The sequence below is a fragment of the Oryza glaberrima genome, chromosome 2, assembly GCF_000147395.1.
Source record: "Oryza glaberrima chromosome 2, OglaRS2, whole genome shotgun sequence".
Classification (NCBI taxonomy): domain Eukaryota; kingdom Viridiplantae; phylum Streptophyta; class Magnoliopsida; order Poales; family Poaceae; genus Oryza; species Oryza glaberrima.
The window spans coordinates 6,076,528-6,087,729 of record NC_068327.1 but is presented as its reverse complement, the minus strand read 5'-3'; the positions used below and the strand labels follow the sequence as shown (position 1 = coordinate 6,087,729).

Genomic DNA, 11,202 nt, shown 5'->3' with positions numbered 1-11,202 from the left:
TAACAAGTTGTAACTAACAGGAAATCTTGGACTGCAACTATAAGAATTTATACTAACAGTAATAATAGCCCTTATATGAAATAGTTAGCAAGTTTTAAGTGAGCTCTTATGTTAATCAAGACATTATAATTAGGAAAAGAACAAACATATATTTAATATATACAACCAATAAATTTTAATAAATAATTTGTATATATGTGCCGTGTTTAGTTCCGAAATATTTCTTCAAACTTACAACTTTTCCATCACATCAAAACTTTCCTACACATATAAACTTTCAACTTTTCCGTCACGTCGTTCCAATTTCAACCAAACTTCCAATTTTAGCGTGAACTAAACACAGCCATGTATCAATAAATAATCCCCGTGCAACGCATGGGTTGGCGACTAGTATGGATTAATCGCTTACTGTCCATTTTTTTACTAGAGAAGAATAGGAGCTGCTCCGGCGTCCTCCCTGCTTTGCCTCTCCCTGTATCTCGTAATCTGACTGACACGGAAACCACTAGACCAAAGTAAAAATATTTGGTATAAAACCTGTCCTAAAGTGAAAGCAATGCCTTTGTGGTGGTTCAACCTGAAAGTTTGGTAAAAATACCTAGCCCAAGATGAAATTTACTCAAAAAATCCCTGATTTGCGATAATTTGAAGAGAGCATGTTGCCCAATATCTCTGTTTCTCGTGATGTGAGTATTTATTCGTTTTGCAGAGGTCAGAGGATGTGAAACCACCGTATCCTGTTTTTTCTTGGAATCTAAACAAATACTGGAAATGCAGGACGACAGTGCGCCTAACTGTATTGGGCGTGTCATCCCCCTCGGCTCTAAAGATCCAAAGACGAGGCCTATCTCCTCCTTGTGGCATTTCGACAAACACCTCCGGCTCATCTTGTCAGCAGCTAAACTGCAATCAAATTCCTGAAGTACAAATTGCATTCCCACCAAGAAAACCAAATCAAACACGCACGCTGCCATTGTAGTTCCAAACAGCATGGATGACAAGGTTGACGGCGAAAAGGTTGTACTTCGATATATCAAAAAAGATTTGCATTTAATCAACATATATCCAAACAGGCACCGACACACCACTGAGCAAAGATTATTACAGAGCCCAGTTAAGGCTGGCAGTAAGAGACTCGTGGTATGATTGAAAATAACAAAGCAGTCAGCTGAATTTTGTTCCATACGAAAAGTGTGAACATCCATGCATGCTTATGCTTCTACCATGCTGGTAAAACATTATGGTACACTGTTCACCTATTGGCATATACTCCTACATAATACAAAGGTGGTAAAGATGGAATGCAGATCTGTTCATCAAATTCTTGAGGTTTTGCCCATAAATTCAGAGTGATAGAACAGGGGCCTCAATCCCCATAGGGAAAGCAAACACGATCTTGAAGAAGCTTCCAAAAATATGGACTCCTTCCATGTTTTATCCATTTGTGTTTGTAGGCAAAAGCTCAAGAATTTGACATCCTCATCAGAAAGGTAACTGCTGGAAAAACAATACTATATGCACATGAATCCTAAGCTCCATAAGTTGTCATTGTGGTAAAAGCTGTGCTATACTGCTATGGATGTGTCGACACAATTTCCGCCCTTAGGTAAGCTGGACAACGAGGTTTAGGCAGCAGAGCAGTCTGGCAGCTTAACATCAGAACAACCTCCTGCATGGTGGGCCGGTTGGCAGGGTTCTCCTCCACACACAGCAGTGGCTGCAGTGCTATGTGAATGCATCTTAGTATCTCTCTCGTCTCCAATTCATCAACTGAGGGCGAATCGACAAGCTTGATCAATCTTCCTGTTCTCCATAAGTGCCATGCCTGAGGAAGTGGGTAAGAAAAACAAAAATTCTCATATAGATTGGCCATTAAATTAGCACTTGGTTGTGCAAGTTAATAAATGATGACAGGGGCACCATTAATATTCAAAATTCGAGACAAATTTCAAAAATTCTACGCACCCTCTTGTTCAGAAATCGATAGTTGTCTCCAGAATCTCCACTCACAAGTGAAAAGCATCGCTTTCCACTAATGATCTCGAGAACCAATGCTCCAAAGCCATACACATCAGACTTCGTTGAGAAAAGTCGTCTTTCCCGACATTCGGGAGCAATAAAACCACTAAAATGTGGAAACAAAAATTAAGAGCTTAAACAATAAGAAGGATAAAAGAGCCCGCTGGGATATCAAAAATTGTGATATCGATCTGATAAGATCTTACATTGACCCCAGTATGCGATCGGCGTACTCTTCATCTACACCTGGACTATACCTTCTAGCCAGGCCAAAATCGGAGATCTTGGGATTCATGTTGGAGTCCAGAAGAATGTTGCTTGGCTTCAGATCTCCATGTACAATATGTAGTCCGCAGTGCTTATGGAGATAAAGCAGTCCCTCAGCTATCCCATCAATTATCCGAGAGCGTGTAGACCAGTCCAGATGCAACCTTCTTGTTCTTGCACCTATAAAATGGTAACACAAATGAGATCATTAACTAAGCATAGTCTGCACAGAACTTTTGATCCAAAATTGAGGTGAAGTAATACTGAACACATGCCAAAGACGAAGGTATCAACGCTTCCAATCAGCATATACTCATAGACCAAAATCCTCTCTGTTCCCTGAATACAGTATCCCAGAAGCTTAACTACATTGGTGTGCTGAAGCTTCCCAAGGAAGCAAATCTCATTTTGGAACTCCAAATCTTGGAAATCCATTTGATTACGTGAAGAAGGTAACTCAAAACATCTTTTAACAGCTACCTCAAGCCCATCGTGCAGTTGACCCTGAATGCAAACAAAAAGTACAGTTGACCTAAAGAAGAAACCAATTATATAATAATGAAGTTTCTAAAGTTACAACACATTCCATTGTCGTTTGATAGCTATGATTTTTGCAATATCCTCAAAGATTAATTAGGATGAATTCGAATCACAGTAAACACATGAATAACAGTAGGAAAAGCAAATGATCTGTTTCTTATGATATCAAAATATGGAAACCGAATTTTGTGAAGCAAGCATATTCATTACTCCTCCGGACAAGATAAGGTGGTTCCTTTTTTAATTTGCAAAGTCAATAAGAAGTCACTTCAACCAATTAATTTTTCTTGGCTTGTCTTCATTGAAGATGTATATGAAAAAAAATAATCATGTTATTTTGGTAAATCCAAATTACATATTCTAGATATATGTCTCACTAAAATGAATAGAAGATGATTGAACGCAATCTAGGATGACATTTTTTTTCTATTGAAGAGAGTACCTTGTAAACACAGCCAAAGCTACCTTGTCCAATTTTATTTCCGTCGGAGAAGTTTTCTGTAGCATCAACTAACTGGGACAAATAGAACTTGACAGACCCTGTTATGAAATGAAAGAGTTTTGGGACACACAACATCATTCTATTTGGCACCCATCGAACTCTATTGTCTCCCTTCATTCTACTGTTTAACGGGACATACCTGTACAACACGATTGCAGTGAGCACCTCTCAACTTCACAATGTGCTTCAATCCTGCGGTGGCAACATTATTATGACTATTTACGGAAGAAAATGTAGCCTTTGGATATTAAAGATCCATGTCGAAAGGGTTATAGATGCCATAAAATTTTTACATGGATCTTTCACTGAACAATTTCACTTAAGTAGGACACTGGAAACCATTTAACAAAATTCTGAATTATGTGACAGACTATAATTATTATGTAGCTATTGTGGACCAGAGAATCTGAAGTCTCACCATGGATGTAAACTACCATTGGAGCTTTAAATTCAAGGAATGCCACATCCCACTGAGAAAAAATGGCAACAAGAAATGTGTTCCCAAATCTCACCTGGCATCAGGAGGGAAGCTCAAGCAACCAGTAGAACTAGATGTTGCATAAACATTAAACAGCCTTGGCCCCCCTTTTACAGCCTGAAGTTTCTTAATAGCAGAAAAGGTGTATTAATAACCTTTATCATATCAGTGTGCCGATACTTCTGGATCCATGGATAAGTGAAGTAGTACTAGATTACTACACCATGCTTCATTGGAAATTACAGCTATGGGGAAGAATTACTCTGTGAAATAATGTAATCACACCATATATAGAAAAAAACTGTCCCCCCCCCCCCCCCAACATGCATTTTTTTCATTTGTTCTCCTTTCTTATTTCTGGAAGGTCTACATTATTTTTCTTTGAAATGTGTAGGCATGAAAGTAATGATGAAAATTATCAGTTTTTTTTTTTCCTGTTAGGAACAAAGAGGAATGATGGGGTAATTTTGTTGTTTTCAAGTTTTAACCATGTTTCAAGCATATGTTAGGAAAGAACACCATACAGGAGCAATTGGCGGCGGGGAGGGCGACGACGATGGCAGGGGCACGTGACACTGGGCGGCGGTGGCTGAAGGCGGAGGGGATGGCGATGGCGGCGGGGACGAAGTCGGCCGAGGGCGCGGAGGCGGCGGCGGTGGTCTCATGGTGGCGATGGCGGCGGTGTCCCCCAAATCCACGCCTCTCGGCCGGATCTGGAGGGTGGCCAGCGGTAGTTGGCGACAGCGGCGGCGGTTGCGGCAGGTGGCTGCGGTGTCGACTGGCAACGGCGGCGGAAGACATGGCGTCGGGGCGACTGCTAGCTGCTCGGTGGTGGAGGGCGACGGCGCAGTGGCGGTTTGTGGAGGCAGTGGCTGGCGTCGGTGGCAGTGGCGACAGCGGCCGTGACTGTGGAAGCGGTGGTGATGTCGGCGGCGGGGAAGGAGTCGGGTGCGAGGTGAGGATGGCGACGGTGAGGTGGCTGGGTATTCGGCAGCAGCGGCTGTGGTGGTGGTAAGCGTGTCTGCGGTCACCGGAGGCATGGCGGCCTCAGTTGACTAGCCGAGGGCGTGGGAGACGGCTGCATCTGGCCCGCAGGGCATCGTTCGGTGGAGGGGTTAGAGACCGGCTTGGTGCAAAGAAGTGCAGCCGATGGCACCGGAGGCCGGTTCGGCGCGAGAGGCGCGGGCGGCGGAGATGGAGGTCGGCTTGGCGCGAGAGGCGCGGCCGATGGAGGGGGGCCGGATTGGCGCGAGAGGCGCGTCCAGTGGAGGAGGCCGGCTTGGCGCAGAGAGGCGCGGCCGGCGGTGGAGGAGGCGACCTAGGTGTGAGGAGCTGCCGGTGGGTGTGACGCGGCCTTCGGCGCACGAAGGCTGGCCAGCGGGGGACGCCGGTGCAGGGGTCCCACATGTCGGCAAAGCTTGTGTGGTGGTAGAGCATCGGTGCGTCAGCCGTGGTTTCGAAGGTGGTGAGCGGCGGGTGAAAACCCAGTCTAGCCTTGACCAGACCAACAACGATGGTTATTCCCCCTCCTGAGGGCGTTGTTGTGTTGTCTCTCCCCTCAAGGGTGATTGCTGGTCGAAAGCCCAGTCTTGGCTCCTTTGAGTCCCGACGGATGGTGGCGGCGGTTCTTCTGTCGCTTCTCTTCTTGAAGACGTCGTTTTGGCATACCCTAGGGGGCGATCTCGTCTGTGTCCCTTTGTTGGTCTAGTGGCGGTCGGTCACGCTTAGCGGCGGCCGGTCCGGTGCTAGTCTTTTCCTGAGCTTGTGTGTTGGCGATGTCGGTGTGTGGGTGGTGGTATATTTTTTCCTTTTTCCTGGTTACGACCCTCCAGGGTTGTAATCTTGTAATTTTTTCCGGCTCTATCCATAGAACTTCGCACCGTCTCGTGCGAGTCGTTAAAAAAAAATTAGTGGTTAGACTACAAGGTGAAATGAGCAATTGCCCCTTCTTATATTGGAAGGAACACACTGAAAGTCTAAAACTATATACTCTCTCTGTTCCAATTTACTTGTCATCCAGGCAAATACCGTGCAAACCATGAAGATGTGAAAGATTACATGGTTACCCTTGTCAAGTAGTACTCCCTCCATACTCATAAAGGAAGTCGTTTAGGACAGCGACACGGTCTCCAAAACACAACTTTGACTTCTTGTTTCTATAAAAATATTTATTGAAAATGATATATGTATACTTTTATGAAAGTATTTTTCAAGACAAATCTATTTATATAATTTTTACATTTTCAAACTCAACAACTTAAGAGTTATTCATGATTTATATTCCCATAGTTTGACTTGAACATTGTCCTAAACGACTTCCTTTATGAGTATGGAGGGAGTACATCTTAATTAATTATCTTTTCAAAGCAGATGAGCCAATTATGACCGCATCAATATGTATTGCTACATTACTATAGGTAGGGAGGGAATAATATCAATCACCTTTAAAAGTTCTTTGGATCGTAAAAATGACAAATAATTTAATATAAAATTAAATCCTAGAACGACGGCGATGAGCAATATGAAACAGAAGGAAGAACATGAATAAGCAGTGCACATTCTAGTTGTTCATGCCTCTGCTTAAATCCTTCCATGTCCTTTCTCCATTTGAGTTATGCATGTCCCGGCGACATAGGAGGATTGTGTCCCCCGTTTGGGCCGCCTGAAATGAACTCACATTAAGTATGGACTTGAAGAGTTGGAGTGACATCAATTCCAATTAAATCGTATGTACAAAAGAAAATAATATTCTCTGTTAAAAATACCGAGTCCTTTTGGTTTTCAAGAAAGGTAATGTATTTTCTAATGTAAAATTTAGTATCCTTAAGTACATCAGTTACCTAGAGATATTAGATGGGGATAAACGAAGACAATGACCTGAGGGAGAGGGGACTGACCTGAGAGGTGATGAGCAGCAAGCGGTCAAAAGCTCCATTGGATTTGTACCGTCATCTAGGTTTGGAGCCCGCGACAACAGCGAGGTTGAGCGACGAATGGATCACTGACGAGGGGTGAGCTCGAGAGCCTGGCAACGTACGGCTCTCCTCTTGTCGCTGCAGCCACCGCCTTCCTTGACGTCTGTTCTGTCACCACCGCCGTTTCTTCGATGGCGGCGGCAATAGAGGGCGCAGCAGCAGCTGTTGACGATGGCGACGAAGAATGCAGCGGCGGCGCTCAGCGATGGCGGCGGCAGTGGAGAACGTTGCTGGGGCAGTGCTCGGCGATGGCGGTGGCAGAGGAGTTGGAGGCGGAGGTGGCAGTGCGATGAGGAGGCGTAGGCGGCGCTCGACGGCGGCGGGGGTGAGGCGGCGGCGCGAAGGGGAGGCGGCAACACTAGCGACAGGGACAGTGTGAGGGGAGGTGGAGGCAGTGGCGCGGGAGAGGTAGAGGGAGTGGGAGTGGGCGGCAGAGGCTGTTAGAGTCATATTTGTATTGGATTCGGTTTCCTAATTATCTCCTGATTCTGTTTCTATAAGTCGGGTAGAGATACGGGTCCACCGTCCCTATATATGTTCTCTGTCCATGATCAATCTATTATCGTGTTGACTTTTATACGCTTTCATGGTATCAGATGCTTTTAGCTTCGGCCTCCAACTCTAAATCTCGCACCGCACCATGCGCTCCTCTGCTGTGCACGCTTCTGTCGCCGCCGCCGCCGCCACCACATTGCTCCTGTGCCATGGCCGACAACGCTCCCCATACCCCCTCTCCCGCAATTGAGGCCACCACATCTGTCGTCACCAAGGCAGTTCGGGATGCCTTCCAACCCTCATCTAGGGTTAATGTCGACCCAGCCATAGCCGCCTCCGTCGTCGACACGGCGTCCACCACTGTTGCCTGCGCCACTAGGAAAGCCCTTGCCTCTTTCATCGAGAAGCTGGTACTGACACCTCCTTCATCGCCGGCAACACCCACCACGGCGGCAACTCTTTTTCCTCGGCCGCGACCACCACCATGACGGCTGCGACGATGTCTGCAAGGCTCTTCACCACTGCCCCCGCAGGCACGACACTGCCGCCGACCTCTCTCCCACTACCGCCGGAGCTCACGGCCATCCTTGCCACCGGTGGCCTCTACGGCACCTCCGACGCCTCTGCATCCGCTGTGCCTGCTCAGGACGTCTCTGGCTTCTTCATCACGCCCGGCGCTTCATCGGCAACACTTCCTCTAGTGGGTCTTCCTCCTCCGGTAGCCGGTGCACCACCACCACCTCCTCCCGGCTACGGTGGCTTCATCCCTCTGATGACCGGTGCTGCTCCTTCTGCCCCTACCGCCCAGAACTTCTACAACGTCGACCTCGACGACGACGCCACCGCCAATCTCCACGCTCAGGCGGTCTTGGTGCTGAACATCAAGTCTCTCGTGCCCGTCACCCTCGATCTCAACTTCAGCAACTACACACGATGGTGTGGTCTCATCCTCGTCATCCTCGACAAGTACGCGCTTGCTGATCATGTCCTCACCAATCTCTACAGGCCGGATCATCAAGATTGGATGCGCATGGACTGCGTTGTAGTTTTGTGGCTCTACGGCACCATCTCCGTCGACTTACTGGAGTCCGTGATGACGCACAACACCACGGCTCGCATCGTGTGGCGTGGCCTCAAATATCAGTTCATGGGCAACCGCGAGTCCAGCGCTCTCATCCTCTCCACCGAGTTTTACATCTTTTACCAAGATGATTTGAGCATCAACGACTACTGCTGCCTCTTGAAGACCATGGCAGATGACTTGGGTGATGTGGGCGACCGCACTCTTTCCCTAACTGCAATACAAGGTTTGAATGAAAAATTCGGTCACTTGCAATCTGCGTTCACTATGCAGAAACCTTTCCCCACATTTTCCGAAGTACATGCTCAACTTCTGCTCGAAGATCTGACAAAGGGTCGTCCTTGCTAAGCTTCTACTGCTCTCCTTGCCGGTACTGGAGGCCGACCTTCCACTTCCGGGGTGGGGGGTTGCCATTAGGAAGCAAGACCGCACACTCCACCAGCTATGGCAACGCTGGAAATCGTGGCAACAACACCAGTCGACATGGAGGTAACCGCAATCGTCGCTGCAACAACAACAATGAAGGACAACAGCAGCTACCGCCCCAGCAGTACCAACCACCCGGTAGCAGTGGCCAGTCGGCCAATTGGCCCTCGCCACTCAACCCGTGGAACGGTACGCTCCAGACGTGGCCGGCATTGGTTGGTTTCGCTCCTTCCCGTGTCAACTACCCCGGCCTCCTCCGTCCACCGCTGCCCAAAAACACGCGCATTGTCAGGGGCTTCCTCGGCTTGGCGGGCTACTACGTCGTTTCATCCGCAACTTCGGCACCATTGCCGCGCCCCTCACAGCGCTGCTGCGGAAGGAGGGCTTTCACTGGTCTAACGCCGCGGCATCGGCGTTCCGGCAGCTACAACACGCACTCACGGCAACCCCAGTCCTCCAGCTCCCGGACTTCGACAAGGAGTTCATCGTGGAGTGTGACACGTCGGGCTTCGGCCTAGGCGCTGTTCTCCATCAAGGCGCCGGCCTGGTGGCATTCTTTAGCAAGCTGACTGCGTCGCGCCACGCCAAGCTCGCTGCCTACGAATGCGAGTTGATTGGCCTCGTCCAGGCGGTCCGCCATTGGCGGCCATACTTATGGGGGCGCCGCTTCCTCTTGGATCAGCGTCTCTCCACTGTTACACAACATCAGTGGGCATGCAAGCTCCTCGGCTTTGACTTTGGCGTGCAGTACAAGTCGGGAGTGGCGAACTTTGTGGCGGACACGCTCTCCAGACGGAACGAACACCTAGCGGAGGCGTTCGCCTTATCGGCCCCCCAATTCTCCCTGTTCGATGAGCTGTCCCGCGAGGTAGCCTCCACACCCACCCAGTTCGCCATTCGCGAAGACATCGCCAAGGGTGCCAAACCGCCAGCCTGGGCGTTCACAGACGGCCTCATCACATTCAAGGGCTGCGTCCTCGTGCCGCTGTCGTCCGCATCATTACCGACCATCCTCGAGCTGGCGCATGGCTTGGGACCTGAGGGAACACAAAATGATGGAATAAGCCTTTTGGTCTTTGGTCTTTGTGGTCCTTCCCTTGCTTTTAGGTTGTTTTTCTCCTTTTAGGACAGCATCCTTTCAGTTTTGCTTTTAGCATCTTTCAGTTTTACTTTTAGCATCTTAGTACAGCATCTCTGCTAGCATCTCCTTTATGCTTTATGCTTTCAAATTTCGAATTTTAGACTAGCTTGCAGCCATCCAGCCAGCTATGGCTATATATATATATATGTATCTAACCTCCCCCGGGACGGCATGGCTTTGAGTTTGTGAATGGAAGAAAACCAGAAAATTGCCCCATCTTGAGTGCCATCCTCTTATCAATGAGAGTAACCATTGAAATACTAACATCTGGTATCAGAGCTACACTTTCCTGTAGGCTAAATATCTCCTGTTCCTCCCCTTCCCAAGTTCGAGGGAGCATTCAGCCAGCTGCAGCAGCAGCACCGGCTGCTCCTCCTTCCCCTTTCCCTTCCACTTCTCCAAGCAGCAGCTCCCCGAAGGCGTGCCATGTCCGACATACGGTCTCGGTGTTCGGTCGCCTCGAGCACTCGGCGTCAGCAGGACGCCGAGCTCGCTGCAGCAGAAGAGCGCAGGCGAGCAACGGCTTAGACCGCTGTAGCAGCAGCCAGGGCGTCCAGGCTGGCAGCAGTGGAATTGGCAGCGGCCAGGGCAGAGGCGGAAGCAGAGGAGGCGGAAGATGCGGCACGTGCGGCGGAGGTAGAGGTTGACACCTTGTGCAGCAGCATCAATGGCTCCATCGCCGGCGACATCACTGCCGACAGGGAGCTTGAAGAGCTGGCAAGAGGAAGGGCGCGGGAGCGGGCAGAGCGGTGGGCAGCAGCCCACCCCCACGGCAGCGGCGGCCCAAGAGACCGCGCGCCCGCCGACGGGAACCCGGGCGGGCGCGGGCGTGCCAGCGGCAGCCCGGAGCAAGTGCGCGGTGGCGGCGCTCCCGGTGGAGGTGGCTGGTTCGACGGAGAGCGCGGCCCTCGCAAGCAGCGCGGCTCTCCCTCCCCTAACCGGCGCCATGGCCACCACGGTGTCTAGACGGTGGTCAGGGACCTTGGTCCCGGCGATGGGTGGCCTATGTCACGCCCAGAAATTCCCGAATAGAATTCCAAGCAGAATGTGCATTAAAATCCCCGTCCAGGACCGGCCGGGGTACACAAACGACAATGTTGACATTCAGATCCACGTCTTACAACCATTATAAAAGTCTTACATAAATGCAGCGGAAAAAACGAAAGACAGCAGGAGCTAAGCCTTGACTAGAACTGCAGCGGGAACACCACTCCACAGACATCCTCGACGGCACGGACGGAGCCTACTCCTCGGAGAAACCTCCATCTGACACATACT

At 49.3% G+C, this 11,202-nt stretch overlaps 1 protein-coding gene across 1 annotated transcript in view; it reads right to left on the bottom strand.

Moving 5' to 3' along the window:
- Window positions 1–621: 621 nt before the first annotated feature.
- LOC127762283 (cysteine-rich receptor-like protein kinase 10) overlaps window positions 622–11,202 on the bottom strand; it is a 40,361-nt gene continuing 29,780 nt past the window's right edge. Inside the window, exons 4-9 of the mRNA XM_052286725.1 lie at window positions 3,468–3,520; window positions 3,269–3,366; window positions 2,562–2,790; window positions 2,226–2,466; window positions 1,966–2,125; window positions 622–1,825 (exon numbers count right to left, since the gene is read on the bottom strand). Of these exons, the coding sequence (XP_052142685.1) occupies window positions 1,574–1,825; window positions 1,966–2,125; window positions 2,226–2,466; window positions 2,562–2,790; window positions 3,269–3,366; window positions 3,468–3,520 (1,033 nt within the window). The 3' untranslated portion in view covers window positions 622–1,573. The remainder of the gene's footprint in view (window positions 1,826–1,965; window positions 2,126–2,225; window positions 2,467–2,561; window positions 2,791–3,268; window positions 3,367–3,467; window positions 3,521–11,202) is intronic.